Source organism: Phocoena phocoena, chromosome 12 (genome assembly GCF_963924675.1).
Source record: "Phocoena phocoena chromosome 12, mPhoPho1.1, whole genome shotgun sequence".
NCBI classification, from domain to species: domain Eukaryota; kingdom Metazoa; phylum Chordata; class Mammalia; order Artiodactyla; family Phocoenidae; genus Phocoena; species Phocoena phocoena.
The window spans coordinates 2,772,197-2,794,385 of record NC_089230.1 but is presented as its reverse complement, the minus strand read 5'-3'; the positions used below and the strand labels follow the sequence as shown (position 1 = coordinate 2,794,385).

The following is a 22,189-nucleotide window of genomic DNA, read 5'->3' as shown; positions in this document are numbered from 1 at the left end:
TTCAAAAGTCATGGGCTCAACATTGAAAGGTTGGTAACATCTGCTGCTGAGGAGAACCAGCAAATCTTAAGGATTAGTGCACGTTCTGAATTCCCTTCCTGAATAAAATGGCAAGTCCCCTTGGTCCGCTCTGCTTTTCCCTCAGAGGGCTCGCCACCTTGGCATCTACTGTTTATGTGTTTGTTACTGGTTTGCTTTTTCTCCCCTGCTGGAAGCGTAGCGTCACCAGAGGAGGGCCCTGCCCTGTGGCTGAGGAACCTCTTAGGACGGCGATGGGAGTGTGGTCCAAGCTCAGGAAATGTGTTTCGACTGAGTGAATCTCTGCTATGAGGGATCATCTGTTTAGTCTGAGTTTCCACATGCCAGGGATGAAATGACTGTCACTATGTGAAAGCACTGACAAACTGAAACGGCTGGGGCGGTTGTCCTCCCATCAGTGGAGGTGCCCTCGACCCTTGTACGGCCAAGGAATCCGAGCCCTGGGATGGGGACGTGTCCACACCACACTGGCAGCAGAGCCCGACCCCATGCCCAGCCTCTGACTCGGGATCCCGAGTCACAAGCTGCCCTGCCATCTGCCCTCGTACACGAGATTTACTCATTTTACCTAGGAGGTCACAGACAGGATAAAACACCAGGGATTTGGTGGGCGGCATAACTGGGTGACCCGGGGGCTGCCTTGGAAACCAGGAGCCCAGGCTCGAGGCTCCCTTACCCGCACCACGTTTCCAGCATCTTGGGAAGCAAATACGGCCAGTGGTCTGGGTTGGCATTACTCAGGACAAGTGGCAAGTTGGATTTGCAAGTATAGATACAACGCTCTGCATGAAAGGCACCTGGAGGACTAGGTGACATCCTGCAAAAGATGGATGTGTGCGCTTGCGGCTGAGTTAGCGGGACGTCCCCCGAGACACTGCACAGCCGGGGAGACAGGACTGCGCCCCCGTCCCGGGCAAAGGATGGATGTTTGCCTGCAGCCCTTTATAAATGACTGGTGTTTCCCAAGTCGGGCCCCAGCTGTCACACAGCCCTCTGGGCAACCCTCGGCCTGGGCCACACTCCACCACCCCCGTGAGACCGGGGGGGCCAGGGGACTGACACACACGGGGTCTCGCTGTTTGCTATGGGGGTGGCTGGGCTCTGACCCGGAGTCTCGTGTCTCGGTCCGGCATCCACGAGACTGCGGCAGGTAACTTGTCAGCTTCTGAGAAAGCAAAGCCCCAAAGCGACACATTTCCTGAATCTCATCCCCCTGTGAACCACACACAGGCTGAAACGTGTGGCCAGATCTTCGCTGGCCCGGCAGACAGAGTGACGGGCCCCGCAAAGATGTCACGTGCTGGTCCCGGGGCAAAGGGGAGCTGAGGTGGCAGGGGCAATTCAGGGCGCTAACCAGCTGGCCTTACAGAAGGGAGCGTGTCCTGGGTGCTCCAGGTGGGTGACAGATGTGAGGACCGTAGCTTCGGCCCCTGCGGCTGGCTCTGAGGCCGGAGGGACACTGGGAAAGGGCTGGAAAGGTCTCCCCTGGAGCCCCCAGAAGGAATGCAGCCCTGCTCACACCCTGATTTCACCCCATGGGACCCATCTCGGACTTGTGACCTCCACAGTGGCAATAAAAGATAACGCACGTCGGATGGAAGAGATGCTTTCTCCAATTCAATCTCTTCCAGTTGGCCTTTCCTGAGCACGCTCTGGGGCAGCAGGAGAAAGAATTCCTTGGGCGTTATCGTTGGCCCTGAAATTCAGCGCTCCACCTGCAGCACCGTGAGGCTGTAGGATCTCGGGAAGGTCCCTCAGCTGCTGGGGAAGCAGCCCCAAAACGATGGCAGAGATGTGTGCGTGGGGGGGTCCCACCGGCTGACACGCAGGTTAGGAGCTGACCAAGAGAGAAGAAGAAATTAGGTTGCAGAGCTCACGACCGACAGCGTAGCTTCTTGTTTTTTATTACTGTACGAAGAAAAGCTGGGCGTGAGGTGGCAGGTGGCACACCAGCGAGAGACCGCGGGTATGGCGCCCAGCAGCCCACCCAGGCCACCTGCTTCACTACCAACATGACCACCCCGTCTCCTGCCAGGCTGCACGGGGAGCGGACGCACACACACGTGCTCACATGGGCTCACACGTGCAAACGCACACACACGCGCATCACACAACGCACTTGGGCACGCGCTTACACACCCACGCGTGCACGCACACGCGGCCCCGTGCGCGCACAGCTCTCAGGGTGGGGGGCGGCCGTGCCGCCCGCCCCCACGAAGAGGCCAGCTGGCGGCAGCAGAGGCGGGAGCAGCCGGAAGGCGGTGCAAGGGGAGGGGGAGGGCCTGGTAAGAAGCTCACCTGCAGACTGTTACTCGTGACGGTATAGAAAGTCCAATATCACAGTTATGCTAGAAAAATATTACACTTCATAAAACCCATGTTTATTTAAAAAATCTATTCAGAAAGTCTGGAAAGCGTAATAAATATCGTAGAGTGGCCGCCCATCTCCAACATAAAATATAAAGCGTGAACACGAGAGTCCCCTGTAAACACGGACGCGGGCAGGGACACAGAGTGCTGGCGGTGTCCTCGGGGGACCGCGGGCTCGGCTGCAGCTGGCGGGTCCCTTCCCGGTGACGCCCTGAGCCTGCGGGTGGCTTCTCCTCGTCACTCAGGGCCTGCGGCGTCCTTTCCATTCTAGAATCCCACGGCTCTCGGAGCGGTGAGGGCCACCAAACCACGTGGGAGAGGACGAGTGCAGATCAGATCCCTCCTGTGCTGGAGGCACCCAGTGAAGCAAGGCCACCACCCCAGAGCAGAGCTGGGTCACGCCACTAGTGAGCAGGGCTGGCTCGCATCGGAGCCATGGCCACTCGAGCCCTGACAGCCGTCCGCGCAGCAACACACACGCGGGTAGTCTGAAATCACGCCCCACTGCCCCTGGGAAACAAGTGAAACCTCACTCTTGCCCAGTGTGATGTGGGGGGCAGCATTGGGAGAAGCTCTCCCTCCGGGGGGCGTCAGGTGTTTCTCTTAAAGTGGGCAGGCGCCGGGGTGGATGGGACTACAGTGGGTGCCACGGAGGGGGACCGGCAGGGCCAAAGGCCTGAGACCCCGGGCTCCGGTTTATCACAACCAAGTCTGGTTCTGGTGATCCAGAGGGGGTCTGACTCTACAGGAGGGCAGGGCAGCCAGTTAACTTGCTGGGCTGTCACACCACGTGTGCAAATCCCGCAAGGCCTTGCGTGAATGGTGGAGGTGCCCCGAATAACGTGGTGACGGCACCTTCATTCACATACCGACTGCCGGTTAGGAAGCCCAGCCACTGGCTACTTGAGACTTAAGCCAGTTCAATCAAACACAGGCTCTCAGCTTCTCTAGGCTGCCTCTCTGCAGAAGGGTGTCAAGTACCACTTTGTTTTGCAGAAGGGCGAGGGAGTGGAGGTATCTCAGGGCATTTGAGCTGGTTCAGGAGGGAGTGGGGAAGAGCCGGGTGCCCCTGCCACGGGCGGGGTCTGGTGCGGGGCGAGTCCTGGGGTCCCTGTGGGGCTCCGAACGGTCAGAACTAAGGCTGCACACGTAAGGGGGCTGGTGTGACACACAGAAAACACGCACTGGCCGCTCTTCCAGCCGTGCTGCATCTCTGTCTCTCCTTTCTGTCCCCTTCCATCGCAACACACGGACTTCAAGCAAACCAGCAACGTGCCGACAAGCCCAGGACAGAGGCCCAGGCGGCTGATGGACCGGCCGTTGCCTGTGTGGCAAACACAAGATACAAGGACCACTGTCGATTTCTGGGAGGGCAAAATCTGTGAGCTGGGGCCACCCAGGTTTTCCTAAGTTTCTAATAGCAGACAAAATAGTTCTGACCTAAAACAAAACTCTTGTGGGTGGAAGTCTTTTGAGCCTTGGGAAAAAGCACTTTCTATTGAGAAATATGCCAAGTGCCCAAGAGGGCTTTGTGGGAAAACAGGTACATGAATCTGTCCCCACCTTTTTATTCCTTGTGGTTCTGAGGGAAAAAAAAAAAAAAAAAAAAGGCTCACGGGATAATTAAAGCTTCTGCGATACGTTTATATTTTCAGGTCTGAAAACCATTAGACCAAGCTAGGGAGCTAATTTTTAGAAGGCGGCATTGTTTTTGTTTTTGTCGGTCGAGTTGGGTACCAGAGTGAGTTAAAATGGAGGGACTTTCAGAAATTGTCTTCTTGGTGAAAACCCGGCTGAGACCAACAGGTGCCCCCCCTCCCCCCGAGGGCAGGGGGTGCCGAGTGATGCTGCCCAGTCACAGCACGGTGGGCAAGGGCCCTCCAGTCAGCCGGCCGGCGGCCCCCTGGTTTGGGGCCGGCTGGGAGGACACAGGCCTCTGTCCTCCAAGCCCCGGCGGTGGCTCGCCCTGCATCACACCCACTCCTGTGTTCACACGCCCCGGGGGAAACATTAAATATCCCTGACATGTCAGGTGAGCACAGACCTGTGCAACAGAAACACAAAGCATGACACAAAAGCGCAGCTTCCACAAAGGGCACCGCTGCTCTCAGCAACACATCCTCTGCTCCCCTCTGGCCCCGGGCAGGGGGCAGGGTCTCCAGGGGAACCGAGAAGGGACTGATGGGAGGCAACCCAACTGAGGGTTCCCACGGGCCACAGGGTTTCCATGAAAGGGGAAAGCCAGCACTCAGGGAAGCCCAGGCCCTCTCGGAAGCTCGGGGCGGCCGCGGCGACCCTTGAGCCGGGACAGGAGTGTGAAGAAGCCGCTCCTGCAGACCCCGGTCCTCAGGAGAACGCGAAAACATGGGCACAAGTTGGGTTGGCTCCCTCCCGGGGACGCGAGCGATTCTTGTGAAACGTGGCCACCGAGGCGAAGTTGCTGCTCCCGGGGCCGGGGTGGCCTCGCCCCATCAGATCTGCAAAGGGAGAGAACATGGGGGCCTCAGTCCCAAGTGGGGGGCAATGAGACGAGGGCTCTTTGGATCATCTGGAGGGACCAGGCATCTGCTCCTAGGTGCCCTGTGCCCACCGGTCACTCAGCCGTGGGCAAGGGCAGAGGCGCAGAAGCCGGGCCCCCAGGGCTCTGCCGTTAACTGTCACCTTCGCACCGTGACACCCGGGCTGTGTGTGCCAGAAATCAGACCAGGTCACTGACTTTATAACTGGAAAACACATGTCTCCATGGAAACACAAGCCATGACTGGGCAAGACCCACGGGCTGGAGGAGCCTCCAGGCACTCGGCACGGTCCGCAGTGGAAGGACTCCGTCTGGTTGGCTGGGGGTGGAGATGACAAGGTCAGCACAGCCAGGCGTCGGGAGGTCACCCGCCTGGATCCTCTCCGGCTGCCCGAGAAGGTGCAGGATGAGCGGGCGCCGGGCTCGGCTACAGCCGCGTAGACGTGAGTCTCTTCATGCCCCGGCGCTGGGCCAGGCTGGAGGACAACACGGGCTCCAGCCGCGGGGCCTGGGGGGCTCTGTTCAGAGCGAAGTAGGTGGCGGCCATCGCTCCCTGCAACACAAGCGAGCGGCGGTGACGCTGTGCCGGCCCCCGACCCGGCCTGGGCCTCGCTGAGCCTGGGCTACGGGAGGCCTTCCTTCAGGGCCACGGAGCACCGGCTCTCAAACATCAGGGTGTTGCTCTGATTGCCGTGTCCACCCGCCCCCCCGACCCCATCTGTGAACCGTGCGGTGACTGGGGGTAGACGCTCTGGGCTCCCGGGGAGCCCCGGGGTGAGGTTCTCCCGGCCCCCGATCCGCTCTGCGGCTGCTGGGTCCCTGGGGTGCCCTCCTGGCAATGGCACCCCAGCTCTGCCAATCTTGAGGATCCGGGACCAACCTGGGTGACTGGGCCCCTCCTGGAGCAGCTCTAAACCCTCGGGTGGTCTTGAACGGGCGGCTCCCAGCAGGAGAACCCCAGCCGTGCACACCTCCCAGAAGAGGGGCCACCCCTTCTTTGTTAACAGAAGTTGTCACTTACTCAGAGTCTGGCATGTGACTGCACGTATGGGATGAACCAAGTAACCATAAATACACCTGGGATGCCTATCTGGGCCTGTTGCGGGTTCCCTTCCGGCACCCCGTGACCCCTGGGGTTAGCTGTGAGGGTATCGGGGCGGCTCTCCGGAATCCCCGCTCCCACCATTCTGCCGTGGGGACCAGCGGTCGGTACCTTCACCAAGTGGACGTCCTGTCTGCGGAGCTGGTTTGGGGACAGGTACTCTCTGTTCACAATCCACGGGTGTCTGAGGACTTGGACTGCTGTCAGGCGCTGCTGAGGATCCACGTGGAGCATCTTGGACACGACATCCTGTGGGGGGAGGGCAGTGGGTGCCGCTGCTTCTCAGGGGCTCCCAGCCAAAGTCCTCCCCTGCTCACGGCGACACCCAGCCACCATGCTGACAGTGAAGCTCCGGGCCTGGGGCCGAACGTTTACCCCCAGGTTTATACACATGTGAATTTTTTTAAAGTTTTAACCGTCGTCAATTTGGTGGATCACCCCAGGTTCATACAGTATTAAAGATTTTATGTCTGAAGAGAAATCAAATGTGGAAACGTTCAATAGCAGGTGTAAATTACTGAAACATCATTTGAGTAAAAACGATAATCTTCCAACGGGAGAAGTTGAAATAATGACTATCCCACAGGCATAAACCAATCCTAACAATGTCCTCAGTTACATTTTAGCACATATAATAAACATTACTATCCTCAAATCCACAAATATTTGCTGCAAATAATCACCAACTGTGGAATTAATAATCTGCTGCTCTTACTTGTGTCCAAAGGGGCTCATGTTCCATAGAGGTGATTTTCTTATTTGAGTTTGTTCGTTTTTTTTTTTTTTTTTTTGCGGTACGCGGGCCTCTCACTGCTGTGGCCTCTCCCGTTGCGGAGCACAGGCTCCGGACGCGCAGGCTCAGCGGCCATGGCTCACGGGCCCAGCCGCTCCGCGGCATGTGGGATCTTCCCGGACCAGGGCACGAACCCGCGTCCCCTGCATCGGCAGGTGGACTCTCAACCGCTGCGCCACCAGGGAAGCCCTGATTTTCTTATTTGATTGTAACGTAATAGCAACAAAAACTCCTACAATGGGTTTAAAGACTGAGCTCCACTTTAGATGTACATGTGGCAATACATGCAAAGGTGTGTACCTACGTATACACACACGTACAATCAGAACTCTGAGTTGCATCTGCATGGCTGTCCTTGGGGGAAAGAGGGTGAATATCACATCCCTGTTTTGTAGGTGAAGACGTGACGTGTATAGTTATTCACCAAGTGCCCAAGGAAGAGCCCTGGCGAGAATCTGTGCTTTTCTGCTAGCCTCCTCTCCTTCTTTTACTGTTGCCATCACATTCCAAAATGAAATGAAATCAATTAGAGTATCTGTTTAATGTGAAGTTGCATCACTCAACAGAATTTGTGGTCACCAACCGCAACAAAGAAATATTATACACTAATAAAATATCCTTCTTCTACAGAGAAACACAAGGCCTTTTGATATTTGATAACATTAATCTTGGTAACTTCTTGAAACAAATATCTCCTGGAAGGACTGTTCTCCCCATTTCCATGTGTGGAAAATGAAAGCAGGGAGACCTTTATTGACTTGATCAAGACCTCACAGTAGGGAATTCCCTGGCGGTCCAGTGGTTAGGACTCCGCACTGTCACTGCCAAGGGCAGGGGTTCAGTCTCTGGTTGGGGAGCAAAGATCCTGCAAGCTGCGTGGCAAGGCCAAAAAAAAAAAAAAACTCACAGTAAAGCAGTGTGTTTTTATACAAGGCATGCAGGAGGCGGATAAAGTATTATAAAAACATACAAATCCATAGGCTTTGCCTCTTTTTGGAGGATTGGAGGTTTTGTTGTGTGGCGAGCACAGAGTGGGGAAAGGCACAGGGGAACGAGCGAGGGGAAGATATGGCAGGGAAGGAGCAGGGAGAAGCCGGCAAAAGGTCCTGGGAGGTAGCGAAGCCCTCTCCCTGCAGCTGTAACCTGTAACGTGTCCTGTACCTGACGAACTCCTTTCCTGACACCTTTTCCCTGCCCCCCACTCCTGTTTGAAATCACCTCTCAAAGAAACCACCAGCACCCAAGTCCTGGTCTGTGGCTCTACTGTGGGAACCGGAACCAAGACAATTCCCATACCCATTCAAAACAGAGTGGATGGAAGGAGCAATGCGGGTGTCAGGGTGCGACACAGGGGAGGTGCTCACTAAATGCCGGCTGCCATTACCTCCACCATCACCTCCACCATCTCCTCCACCATGACCTTCACCATCTCCTCCACCATGACCTCCACCATCTCCTCCACCATGACCTCCACCATCTCCTCCACCATGACCTTCACCATCTGCTCCACCATGACCTTCACCATCTGCTCCACCATGACCTCCACTATCTCCTCCACCATGACCTCCACCATCTTCTCCACCATGACCTCCACCGTCTCCTCCACCATCTCCTCCCCCATGACCTCCACCATCTCCTCCACCATGACCTCCACCATCTCCTCCACCATGACCTCCACCATGACCTTCACTGTCTCCTCCACTATCTCCTCCACCATGACCTCCACCATGACCTTCACCGTCTCCTCCACCATGACCTCCACCATCTCCTCCACCATGACCTTCACGTCACCTCCACCACTTCCTCCACCATGACCTTCACCACCACATCCACCATCTCCTCCACCATGACCTTCACCATCACCTCCACCACTTCCCCCACCATGACCTTCACCATTCCCATCATCTCCACCATGACCTTCACCACCACATCCACCATCTCTTCCACCATGACCTTCACCATCACATCCACCATCACCTCCATCGTCTCCTCTGCCATCTCCACCATCCTCTTCACCACCTTCATCACCTCCATCATCTCCTCCACCATCACTGTATGAGGTCACACAGAGACGGTAATGGCAGAGCTGGAATCAGAACCCCAGAATTTCTCCTCCTGTGGTCATTTTATAGAAACACAGGAAATAGACTGTTGATGCTGTTTCTTACCGTGGTTGGACTATAATTCACTATTTGATTAGAGAGGAACTCCAAGTCTGATGGACAGAGAAACAGGGCTGGTCACAAATGGTGCAGACGCAGAGAAGCCCCAATTCAAAGTATTTTTTAATAGCAGAAATACACCCCCGTACCAGAGTTTTACTTGATCAGTCTGTGAACACTCAGGGCTATCATTCTGCAACATCCCTAAAAGTGTGATGGTTAATTTTCTGTGTCAACTTGGTTAGGCCATGGTACCCAGTGTTTGGTCAAACACCTGTCTGTTTTATAACAATTATAAATGGAGTACAATCTTTAAAACTTGTGAATCACCATGTTGTATACCTGCAACTTACATAATGAACCATACTTCAATGAAAAAAAAGAAAAACAAAACAAAAGACACTCGTCTAGAGAACTCCCTGGTGGTCCAGTGGTTAGGACTCTGCCCTTTCACTGCCGAGGGTGCAGGTTCGATTCCTGGTTGGGGAAGTAAGATCCCCCAGGCCGTGTGGTGAGGCCAACCCCCCCACCCCAAAAAAAATGAACCAATAGTGATCTAGATGTTTCTGTGAAGGTGACATTAACAATTAAATCTGTCAACTTCTCCATAATGTGCGTGGGCCTCATCCAATCAGTTGAAGGTCTTAAGTGAAAAAAGACTGAAGTCCCCGAGGAAAAGGGAATTCTGCCAGAAGATGGCCTTTGGACTAGAGCCGCAACATCTACTCTTTCCTGAGTCTCCAGGCTTCTGGCCTGCCCTATAGATTTTGGACTTGCCTCCACAATTCCATAAAAATAAATAGCTCATCCTCTGTCTTAGTCTCTCTCTGTCTCTGTCTCTATACATACACATCCTATTGGTTCTGTATCTCTGGAGAACCCTAATACACCAAGGCTGTGGAAAATGTGAAAAGTGCGATGAAATATTTTTGCAAAATTTCTTTTTTTTAGCTGTGTGTCTTAAAAATATCTATGAGTATAAAATATCTGTATGATTTACACGAAAAGTATCCTCTAGTATTCTCAAAGATAAAATGGTTACTGCAGAATCTCCATACCTAAGAAGAGCACTGGGCAATGTACTCACCTTTGCCGCATCAGATATGGAATCCCAGTTTCCCCCGGAAAGGGCGTACTTCCCGCTGCCAATCCTTGCCAAGATATCCTCAGGGGTATCATCTGGTCCGTTTGCAAAAGGGGTAAATCTGTGTGATGAGAGAATTTGTGGTAATGAGCTTCCATTTTATAATCTAAGATAAAGTTCATTTCGCCTCTTTGTTGTAAAAAGAATAATATTTTCTTTCCCATCATGCCCCAAATCCAGGATTCAGGGTAAAGTGTAATTTATTTCTTACTGCTGTGTCTCTTTTCCTTACTCGGCCAGTGAAGAAAGTTCTGTGGACCCAAGGATGAGCCTTTCTGGACCGTTTCTGGCTTCCCTGGTGACAGTGTGGTATATAGTGGATGGGAGCCTGGGATTTGAAGTCTGAGAGACCCGCGGTCGATCTAGTACCAACTCTGGCTTCTCTGACGAATGAAGTTTTTGAACCTCAATTGCAACACGGGCAGAATAATACACTCGCGGGTGCGCACAGACACACACAAAACGCAAACGGTTCTTGCCCTACTGTAAGTGTGTGACAGATGTTTATTGTCACCCCTTCACACAAACCAGGGTGGGTCAGTGTAGCCTCCCCAGAAAGAAAATTATATGTAATCCTAACGCACTTCCTTCAGTGGCAGGGTTTGTACTCCTAGTTTATGTATTGGCAAAGTAAGCACCAGAAGAAACACAAAGTGTGGCATTGGGAAGAAACTGCAGGGCCTCCTTTGCTATTGCAGCCCTCAGGGCACGGCCCCAGGCTCGCCGGGGCTCCCCCCTCCACTGCGACACTAGTCACTGATTGACTAGGAAATAGCTCACTGAGGCCACGCAAAAAGCAGGGCATTCTCAGTCACTCCTGTGATTCACCCGGGAGCAGAGCTAGTGAGGGTGAATCCATGACCCCGGAGCTTGGGCTGCCTGCCTCTTCGAGACGCGGCTGCCTCCTGGCTCGAGAAGATGTCTGTAAGGAAAGATGCCGTGACCTCTGTGCAGAGGATGCGTGGTGCAGAGGCGAGAACGTGGACCCGCGGTCAGAGGCTTGGGTTTTTGTTGATGAGCTGGGCTGAGCTGTGGAGCCCCAGTTCCCTAATTCCAGAGACACACTTGAACGACAAGGCATGACTTTCTGCCCTTGCTCTCTGGTTGTCCTGCAGGGGCCTCGGGAGACTGAACTCAAGGTCTGTAGGTATGGGCCCACACCCGTGCACAGGGACAGGCCCACAAGGGCCAGCAGCCTCGGCTGGGGCGCCCTGAGCGCCGACACCCACGTGAGGGTTTGCGTTACCCCGCCAGCATGGTGTACAGCAGGATCCCCAGACTCCAGATGTCACAAGCCGCGTCATAGCCTTGCCGCTTCAGGACCTGCCAGGGGAAAAGCAGACGACGGATGAGCACTTGGCAGGGAAAATTCAAGGTCACAGCATGTTGCTGTGATGGATCCATAATGCCGGCGGGGGTCGGGGGGATGGCTGGGGATGCGGGGTGACTTCAGTGGAACTGTTGCTTACCGCCGCAAAGCCGACCCTAATTCCTTGCAGTAGGATTCCCCAAAGACCCGCGCACACAGGGAGCCCTGGCTCTTGCCAGATACACGACAGACTGAAGAGGAAACAGTTAATTTTTAAGGCAGAAGAATTTTGGGAGTTCCCCGGTGGCCTAGTGGTTAGGATTCCGGGCTTTCACTGCGGTGGCCCAGGTTCAATCCTTGGTCGGGGAACTGAGATCCTGCGAGCCGTGCGGTGCGGCAAAAACCAAAACCAAACAAAACCAAAACCAAAACAAAACAGAAGAATTTTTTTTACTCTGATAAAATATACTTAGCATAACATTTCCCATCTTTGCCGTTTTTAGGCGTACGGTTGAGTGATACTAGGTACATTCATACTGCTGGGCAGCTGTCAGCATCACCCATCCCCACAACGCTTTTCCTTTTGCAAAACTGAAGCTCTGTCTCCGTGAAACAACAACTCCCCCTCCCCTCCCCCCAGCCCCTGGGAACTACCATTTAACTTTCTGTCTCTATGAATTTGCCAACTCTAGGTCCCTCATGTAAGAGGAGTCACAAAATTGTCCTTTTCTTCCTGGCGTGTCACGCTCAACCCAGTGTCCTCAAGGTTCATCCCTGCTGTGGTGGAGGACAGGATTTCCCTCTTTCTTAAGGCTAATATTCCACTGTACCATCCATCCATCGATGGACACGTGGGTTGTTTCTACCTTTTCGCCGCTGTGAACACGGGTGGACAGATATCCTTTCTTGCCTCTGCTTTCAACCCTTCTGGGTTTGTACCCAGAGGTGGAGTTGCTTGGTCACCTGGTAGCTCTGTGTTTGAGTTTCCGAGGACTAGTTAACACGGGAGAGTGTTCGTGTCCCGGGGTTACACGCTTCAGGGGAGGGCAATCCTCTGAGACGTTTACGGTTGAGTAACAATAAAGAAAGCAGCACAGGCACGCCGGGCGACTGCAGGTCCCTGGACTGACGTTGAACGTGAAGTCAGGAGAGCCGGGATCTTTGCACCTCAGGCGTGGTGCCTGCAGCATGGCAGCTCACCGAGGCGTGTGAAAACACCAAGCGTTCGGTGTCGAAGCCCTTGCCCGTGTTCACTAGCTGAGTGATCTTCAGTCCCTTCAACACATGGGGTCTGTTTTTCTTTTAACCTGTGAGCTGTTTGTGGCTAACAGTATCTACCCTGCCCACTCCATGTGGTATAGGCGGATAAAAGCAAAAAATACTGGTAAAAGTGCTCGGTAAATGGTGAAGTAATATACCAACGTGAGGTAGTCTCTAATCACTAAAACCAATACTATCAACATTAGTAGCGATCAAATAAGGCAATAGTATCGCTCAAATAGAACCAGATTGTTCTTAAAGGGGCTACGGGTGGCATCTGGACAGCCTAATGATGGCCCCAGCTGCGTAACCATCCGCATCCTGGCAGGCACGTGGACATCCTCCTCGTGGACCCCACCTGGGTCACCCCTCAGCTCACAGACTGGCCACTAGGGGCCAGCATGCTTCTCTCTTAGGACTTTCTGTACTTGTCACTGCACCCACCAGGGCCACCCTGGAGCAGCTTCACCAACCACCAGAGGGATCCACGCAGAACCTAACGTCTGTTTTCGTTCCTGACCTACCCCCCCCCCCCACCCCACCCCCATCAGCAACGTCAGCCTCTTCTGTTTCCAGCTCTGCTCTCACCAGCATCTTGGGTTTGGTTGCTTTTCTAAAAAGCAAGAAACTGGATTTGTCTCCACAAACACATCAAGGAGTTCAGGACCTACCGGAAATGATCCCCAGGAGCCTGAAAAGGGCACAGCACATACGAGATGTGCTGCCGAGGCCTCTGATGCCCTGAGACGAGGGGGCGGGAGGGAGGGCCCGCGGGATTCACGTGCGTTCTCGTCCGCAAATCTCGGCGGAACCCCAGCGTTCGGTCCCATAGCACCTGACTCGCCCCTGGAGCTTTGGGAAACAACCTAGATCAAGAGCTCTGGCACCAAGTCCACGCACGTGCGCTCTCTCCTGGCGCAGCTGCTGGGTAGATTTCTGATCCCAGGTGACCCACTGGCTCCCTGCCCGGTTGTAGGAGAGACGGATGCATTATTTCTCACCGCAACTCCTAACAGACAGGCAGATTTGAGCGAAATCGTCTAGAGCACAGTGACAATTCCACGTGCAAACCTCACCATTACGAATTTTACGAATAGGAAATAAAATGATAAAACAACTGTGTTTGAGCAAAAAGAGACCGAAGCTTCTCATTTCTGCCCTCTAGAATTACTGCTGACGCCAACACACCGAACCGCGCGGGACTCTGAAAGTAGGAAAGGGCCGTCTTCCCGCTGGCTCAGTGGCCCTCTCACCTCCGGGGCAACGAAGTTGGCTGTGTAGCAGGGGGTCATCAGCAGCCCGTTCTCAGCTCGCAGCTGCTTGGCAAACCCGAAGTCACAGATCCGGATGGACTCGGGGTTTCCAGACTCGTCCATATACAGAATATTGCTTGGCTTCAGGTCTCGATGAACGACCTAGAGAGGCAGGAGGGGTCACGCCGGAGCTGGGGCCCAGGCTGGAGCAGGGGCAGAGCGGGGACGCACTCAGGAGATAAGGGCTTATGTGGAGTCGTTTATTCTGGGCAGGTCCTGAGGCAGGAGGCAGTCGGCTGGGATGCTCTCATCTCTGTAGGTCCTCCCCCCTCGCTTTCTCTCACACTGACACTCAACAATCGAGGACCCCACCTAAGCCCCTCGGATGGTCAGTGAGTATCTGGATGAAGAGATAAGTAAGCATGTACCCAAGATCAGGGAGGCCCGCTGGGGCCATCACACAGACACTGGTGGTGAGCTCAGTCATACGGATGGAAGATTTCTAAAGATAAACATCTGTTGTGTGATGCCACGTTCCAGCGGGCAGGTGTCGGGCACCCCAGCGGGTGATGAAGACAGGGAGCCTCTGTCATGCGCACATGGCCAGTGGACAGAAATCTGAGAGCCGCATCTGTGCGGAGTGAGCCGCACGGCGCTCTGAGCACCAAGGACGGGGCCAGAGGCGCCTCAAAGCACAGCGGCTATTTAGGGCACACAGCGGTTTCTTCTGAAGGGGACAGAGGCCGATTGTAAGAACATGTGGTGTGTCTGCATGTGGCTTGGGGCCCACGTGTCTCATTGTCCTGCTAATACCCAGGGAGAGGACAGAGAAGGGAGATTAAAGGGCCACGGCCGGCAGCCGGCTTACGGGGGCTCCGATGGCCGGGAGACAAAAGACTTCGATTCCAGGTCTATTGCCCCCCCTCGTGCAACAGAAGCCAATCTGCAAAACCGTCATCTGCAGGGCTGCTGCTACAGTCTGACCGTCCTGGGAAATGACCATCGTGTGGCCCTCGAGGAATGTCCTGGTCAGACGGGGCTGCATTTTAAAAGCTGACCGCCACACGTGCACGGCTGGCCAGGGAAGCACCGCTGCTTCCTGGGAGGTGCTGAGAACGTGGGGGTCCGGGGCTGAGGGCAAGGGGTCTAGAAGCATGGTGCTGGCTTAGAACCCGGCTGTGCGTGCAGCTTTGGGCGCGATCCTCGACCCTTCTGCGCTCTGGTCTCCTCATCTGTGAAATGGGTGTGATCCAGAGTCTAGAACTGCCCAGACGAAGAGCTTAGCGCAGCACCTGGAAGCCTCAGCGGTCGCTGTCGTTTTACCACCATACTCCTTGGCATTGGTGGAGGAATTCAATTCTAAACAGGGCAACCGAGGAACATTCCAAATTTCCCTTTATCAAGCCCAAACTACCTTTTTGCTATACCTGGTCTCGGGGAGTTTAATTTTTTGACCTAGCTCCTGGACACACAGCGTGTGTGTCTAAAATCATTTAGACCCAAGAGGGACGGTTGTGATTCACAAGGAAGACGAGGACACCTGAGTTCCCAGCTCTTGAGCCCGTGGCCTCTGAGTGCCCCCGGGTCCCGCTCTTCCTCTGTCCTCCCCGCGGGGCTGCCTGGGGGCGTGGCCTTACCCCCTGGGAGTGGAGGTAGTCCATGGTCTTGGTGATGGTGCACAGCACGTCGCTGGCCTCCCGCTCCGAGAAGTACCTCTGCCGCAGGATACGGTCCAGCAGCTCCCCACCCCGCATCAGCTCCATCACCAGGTACACGAACTTCCCGTCGTCGTAGACCTGGGGGTGGGGCAGGAGAACACACAGGCCTCAGGGACCTCGCGGTCACCCTCGCGGGCCTGCTGGCCACTGGGAAGGAGGGGCCACCCCGGCAGGGGCAGGGGGCGTGTCAGTGCGTAGAGCCTGGAGTCCCAGCGCTCCGCTTGGAGCGGACACAAGACTTCTGTAGAAAATGAGTGAGGATTTTCTAGTCATGCCAGACGAGGCTCTTCTTGGGGAAAAAAACCGCTTTAATGATCTGCTGCTGGGCAGGGCATGGGTCAGCAGCGTGAGAGCTGCATGGATGGATTTAGCTACAGTGAACCCTGGTACTGCCCCGCCTCCGGGACAGCGATGTGCAGAGACGGACAACGCGATGCTGGCCCAGCCCCAAGTGGCAGCGTTCTCCAGGGCCGCGCTTCTCAAACCTTACCAAGCAGGTGGTTGGTGGGGAGCCTGACCGCGGGGGCCCTCTACACTGCTGTGCTCTGTGCGGGGGACAAGCCCTGGGAGTCCGGGAGGAGAGGAGACAGGAGGGCTGGTCTGCTCTTATTTCAGAAAAGCAGTAGATGAAGAGAGCTTTAGTCATACTAGCGTTAATCTCCTGAACGTAAACGACACACCAAGCCAACAAGCTCTGGGTCTCTGTCAGGCCGATGGCCCAGCAGAGGGGCCGCCCCAGTGCTGAGAAGAACCAGAGAGAGACGGAGCAAAGCACCTGAATACGGTGACTTTCTAGCTTCCAAGCCAGTGATTTCAGAACAAATCACTAAAACAATCTGGCTGGCACAGAGCTCAGTAAAGGACGTAAAGTTCATCTTGTTGTATTTATTTCTGAGTTTATGAGCAAAGGCTCTGCTTTCAAGCATGTGCCCAGGGTGACATCACTCATCCCGAACACAGTCAGAGCTCTTCGGGAGCTTTCAAATTCGTTGATTTCTGTTTGCGGATCTTCACATACACACGGCAAAGGCCAGAGCAAGGGGACTGATCTCGTGCAGGGGAGCTGACTGTGACCCGCACGGATGCAGCACTTTACGCTTTGCTCACACAAGGCCTGTTTCACGCTTTCCTCAGAACTGAATTGGCATCTGGAAGGCCTCTTACTCCAGGCATTTATGGGGCCCAGAGGAAACTGAGGTGGCCCCAGTATTTTGAGGTTTTGGGTTCACGACGCTGGGATCACTCTGGAGTTGGAGAGGAAGACAAGGCTCTCTCCCCTGCCTGACCCCAGAGGCCCAGCCCTAGGCCCCTATGGATGCTGCCAGGTGCATCCACTGGCTCCAGTGTGACTGGTCCCTGCTCCCTTCCCCTCTTTCAGGGACAAGGGCCACAGATCGCTCAGTCGGGAAAGCGAAGGGAGCTGGGAGGGGCTCCGGGTCTGGAGTCTCAGAGCTGGAGCCCATCTCATGGGCCCCACGCTCTCCATGACAGCGAGGTGAAACACACCTGGATTAGAATCCACACCAGCTCTCTCTCCTCTTTCACACGTGCGCATTCTGTGATTTGGGAGGAGTGCGGTGCTGTCAATGGGGTGTGAATAAACGGCCCGGCAGGTCGGGCTACCCAGCTGCCGGGTGACCCCGAGCTGTCCGGGCAGCAGCCCGCTCCGGCTCCGAGCTCCTGGGCGCCAGGAACAGCTGGTGAGCCGAGCGGCCAGCTTGCACCAAATCAACGGTGGCTTCTGGCGCCAGCTGCAGGGACACAAAGCGCAAGCGACACCGCTGTTGCACGAAGGCGCTTACGTCTTTGAGGGTGATGATGTTGGGGTGCTGGCCGTACCGCAGGAGGATCTCAATCTCTTCCGAGGGGTCCCTTTTACTCTTATCGATGATCTGAAACAAACAGAGGTGGACGTGAGGCTTCCAGCTGGCGCCTGTGGCTGGGACCCTTTCTGCCCCTCCTCCCCTCCGGCTCAAGCTCAACCACGATAACCCGCAACTGCCTAGGAATTCACGGCAATCCTCGCTTTCCCACTGAGCAGAAGAGACTGACGTTAAAAAAAGAGAGCACCTGCCTCCACACGCTAATGTTAAGCTATGACAGGGCTGGATGGAGAAGGGTGGGTTTGGGGCGCTCACACAGGCACCACCGAAAACAGAAGGCGCTCTTCCACAGGCGCTGGGTTGGCGGCCTGTGCCCCCTGCCCCATCCAAAGTGGGCCTCCGGCTGCCGTGCATCTCTCTCCCTGTTTGGTGGTCGCACGCCGGCAACAAAGTGAGACCCAGTGTGGTTCTCACCAAGAGACGCCACGGCGGCGTGCGTGCCGAGGCTGCGCTGTGACTTACACATACGGACGCTCCTTCTGGCTCCTATCTCCTCCTCCTGGTCTTAGGATGGCAGATAAAATCCTCTTACCCCATGAAAACAGATGGCTTCCAATCACAGGGTGTCATGAATGAAAGCCCAGCTGGAAACAAGGGGTCACCTGTTGGTGGACAGTCACTAAAACCTCTGGGGACAGCTTCCTGGGCCCCAGCTCCTGCTTCTTACGGGGATGGAGCTGGCTGGGGAGGGGACCCCACTCAGGCGAAGGCTACAGCACATGTGTGGGAAACGACACTCAGAAGAGAAGGATGGTTTTTGTGCCTTAGCTTCACCCAAGTTCAAAACATTCGCCATGTGGACGACGTGCAGTCATTTCGCTGCTAGAGTGTGAGGGAAGTTCACTTCCACTCTCTATCACGTCCAAGGCTCTGAGCGGAGGCTTGCGTGAAACTCACTTTCTTCTTTAGATGAACTAAATGCTCAGGTGGCACAGGACCCAGTGTTGGAGCTCTGCCCGCCCGACGCCCTGCCGCCCCTTCACTGCAGTGGAAGACGGTCATGGTGCCCGCGCTTCTCTCAGTTTTAAACCCACTGCCAGGCTCTGACGACATTGGCGCCCAGGACCATGAGCCCCATGACACACGTTGTTCAACAAGGAAAAACCCAAGCTTCTTTTTTTTAAAAAAATAATAAATTTATTTACGTTTTGTTTATTTTTGGCTGCATTGGGTGTTCGTTGCTGTGCACGGGCTTTCTCTAGTTGCGGCGAGCGGGGCTACTCTTCACTGCGGTGCGCGGGTTTCTCATGGCAGTGGCTTCTCTTGATGCGGAGCACGGGCTCTAGGCGCACGGCTTCAGTAGTTGTGGCACGTGGGCTCAGTAGTTGTCGCTCGTGAGCTCAGTAGTTGCGGCATGCGGGCTCTAGAGCGCAGGCTCAGTAGCTGTGGCACATGGGCTTAGCTGCTCCGCAGCATGTGGGATCTTCCCGGACCAGGGCTCGAACCCGTGCCCCCTGCATCGGCAGGCGGATTCTCAACCACTGCGCCACCAGGGAAGTCCCAGTTTCCTTTCTTGACACAGCTTTCCTCCTTTTGTTACTAAAGTTCTAGCTAGGACACTGGGATTACTTCTGTTATTGATAGAAGCCAACACACAATGCATCCTTCTAGAGGAGAATTTTTTAAAGGCTCATTCAGTGGGTGATGGAGGGGATGCCTTAACATGTGGGTGCCTAGGCAGCCACGGGGCAGATCCTTACACTGCCTGGATCACATGTTGACCAACAGGGTTCTAGGACCGTCTCTGCCCCAGCTGCCTGCCGGGCCATTCAATCCCTGGGCTGCGATCCCTTTGCAATTTGAGAAGGTTAAAATCACTAGTGGTTTTTTAAAAAAGTTAGTGGTAGATTCATATTTTTTCAAATAAAATTTCATGATAAAGGAAATGTATTTTTAGCACAAATCACATTAGAATAGGATGCAAGATAAACAAGAAAGAGGAAGCCTTTTCTCTATGCCGATGGCCCAGAGCAGGGGGAGGAGGGAGCAGTTATGGGACCAGAGGGGCGGCTGCACGAACAGGGCACCCACAGGGGCTGGGGGCTCTACCCTCCTCCCTCCTGTGGCGTCCACCCCGGCAGAACCGACTGGAAGCCAGAGGGCAGGCAGGGTGGGGTGATGGGGTCCCCAGCGGGCATGGAGGAGAGGGTGGGTGCCTGCCTGGAAGAGAGGCCCCCGGGGAGTGGAGGCAAGCACGGGCTCCTGCACCTGCCCAGCCGGCCGCTGCCTCTCCTATAGTCTGGGCAACGTGGGACCAACACACGGGAGCAAGTTCCGTTCAGACCCAGCGCTGTGATCCTGATCGCTGTCAGCAAAGGCTGACAGCTTCATCCACAAATCTTTTTCCCGGATGTTTTTGGGAGAAAGGTCAGGAAGAAGAGACACAGAGCAGTGAGGTGTGATGACTGGTCTCTGAGCACAAAGCCCAGGTCTGTGGGGTACAGCGGAGCCTGGGGGAGGGGGGGCGGTTTGAGCACATTGTTCAGACGCATCCAGGAAGGAATTTCTTCTCCGTGGGGTCCATTTCTCGGGATTGCTATTGTGGGACTGGCTTCTAGTTCAAGCCCTGGCTAATCGAGTCCCGTATCTTGAGAACAGTATTGTTTTATAATCTGGCTTATGCAGCAAAACCGAGGGAGGCGCTCTCAGCAAACATGTTCGCCCGCAAGGCCTCCTCTCTCCATGCCGATGCTCAAATGATGCTGACGGACCACGAGCGGGGAGGAACGGTGGATCTGTCCTCACCCGCAGCAGGAGGCCACCCACAGGTCAGCACCCAATGGGCCTGGCAAACCAGACTCTCACGGGGCCGCTGTTTGACAAGCTGTATATTTCCACAGTCCCTGAAGCGAGGCTGGCCCCAACGAAGGATGGCAGACAACGTGATTCTCCTCAGCAGGTGAAGCGTGTAGGTGGGCATCGGTACATCCTTATTCCTGGTGGCTGAAGGCGGGGGCAGGACTGGTCCAGGCTTCACCACCATCCACGCACTCTCCCCTCTGCCTTTTGGTCTCTGCGTTTGCCCATCTCCCTCTTGCCCATCTCTCTCCAGCGCAGGCTCCCCTCCTGGACACTGAATGGCGTGGGGCTTCGAGGTGGACAAGAGGCGGCCTGAGCTCACAGGCCGGCCGAACACCCTCCGGAGGTGGGCGTTTCTGCTGACGTGTCGAGAGGATCCATACATTTGACACGGGAGGAGTAGAGCACGGAACCCCTTGTAAAATTCAACAGATACCTTCTCCTGTTCAATTACTTTAAACAAATGACACAGAGAAAGGACTCCAAGTTTTCCTGCCGGAAAAAATTAAAATGTCCATGCCAATCAGTTTTCCTTCTAAAAATAAGCTCTATTCACGTCAGGCATCTGTCAATTCCATTGCTTTTTCTGGCTGACAAATTACATACACAGTAGGAAAATGAGCCCAGAAACGCGATGTAATTGTCAACGGTCTGCTGTGAATACCAATTGGGGCTCCTTCTGGAGAGAGCCAGCCCAGCTTCAGCCCTGAGTGTATCAGCCACACTTCACTAGAATTAAGGACTGCACGACACAGACTCCTGTACAATTTCAAGGATCTCACTTTATTTTCACCTGATTCTATTGCTACTTTAATAACACAAAAATCTGCTCCTGAAAGGACACGCAGCTGTGCTTCCCTCCAGGAAAACGTGGCCACGGCTGGTGACATCCATCCATCCCTGAGTGAGCCTCTCAGACAAAGAAGGGGGCAAATGTGCAAGTGGAGCTTTGAATGAAGAGAAGCGTGTGTCTGCATGTTGGAAGATAAAACAGGCCAACAGGAAAGGCTACAGTGACAGAAAAGCTCCCTTAGCTTCTGATTCTTCAGTGACATTCCCCTTTTTGCTATGGCTTCTGGTTCTGTGATCAGTGAAATCCCTCCATGGCTGGATTGTGAGTTCCCTGAGAACAGGTTTGTTTTTGCCTGGAACCTAGCACTGCGTCTGCCTTGGAAAAAGTGTTAATAAAAAATTTGTAAAAACGAATGAAAGGAACTGGTTACTGAACAGGGGAGTCCCTGCAGAATGAAATGCATTCTAGAGACAAGAAATGTTCTTTGGAGCAGTCGTACTGCCCACTCGACAATAAAAAAGCCGAAGAAGGGGATGAGGTGATTTCGAATTTGGAGAAAAGCTCCTGATTTATATTTCTCTCTCTCTTTTCTTTTTTTTTTTTGGCTGCGCCACTCAGCTTGTGGGATCTTAGTTCCTCGAGCAGGCACTGAACCCAGGTCCCGGCAGTGAAAGCGCGGGGTCCTAACCACCGGACCACCAGGGAACTTCCGGTATCTTTCTCTCTTAAATAACATTGGCCCTCGACACCACCAAGCACCATGATGGGGGTGTGGAGACAGGAAATGAGCTGCGAAGAATGTCAGGGGTTACAAAAGCCCTAAAGAAGGTACTGAAGGCGAGGACGATGGGGGAGGACCACATCGGGGTCAGAGGTCAGCACCCAGGCTGGGGAGGAAACCGCTGGGCTCAGGGAAGAGTGTGTCACCCTTGCGGGAGAGGGCTGGGGACAGAGGAGGGGCCTGAGGAGCTCCAGGAACGGGGCTGTGAGGCCCTGCTGGCCACTGCAAGGATCTGGGCTCCATGTGAGCGAGACAGGAACCACTG

The 22,189-nt window shown here is 54.6% G+C and overlaps 1 protein-coding gene across 4 annotated transcripts in view; it reads right to left on the bottom strand.

Annotated features, from left to right (window-relative positions):
* Nucleotides 1–5,354: 5,354 nt before the first annotated feature.
* The window catches only part of RPS6KA2 (ribosomal protein S6 kinase A2), a 338,356-nt gene continuing 321,521 nt past the window's right edge, over nt 5,355–22,189 (bottom strand). For all 4 annotated transcript variants that reach the window (XM_065888700.1, XM_065888701.1, XM_065888702.1 and 1 more), the window contains 7 exons: nt 17,471–17,560; nt 15,588–15,746; nt 13,951–14,112; nt 11,375–11,451; nt 10,072–10,189; nt 6,141–6,278; nt 5,355–5,480 (listed from right to left, as the gene is read on the bottom strand). In XM_065888700.1, the coding sequence (XP_065744772.1) occupies nt 5,355–5,480; nt 6,141–6,278; nt 10,072–10,189; nt 11,375–11,451; nt 13,951–14,112; nt 15,588–15,746; nt 17,471–17,560 (870 nt within the window). The remainder of the gene's footprint in view (nt 5,481–6,140; nt 6,279–10,071; nt 10,190–11,374; nt 11,452–13,950; nt 14,113–15,587; nt 15,747–17,470; nt 17,561–22,189) is intronic.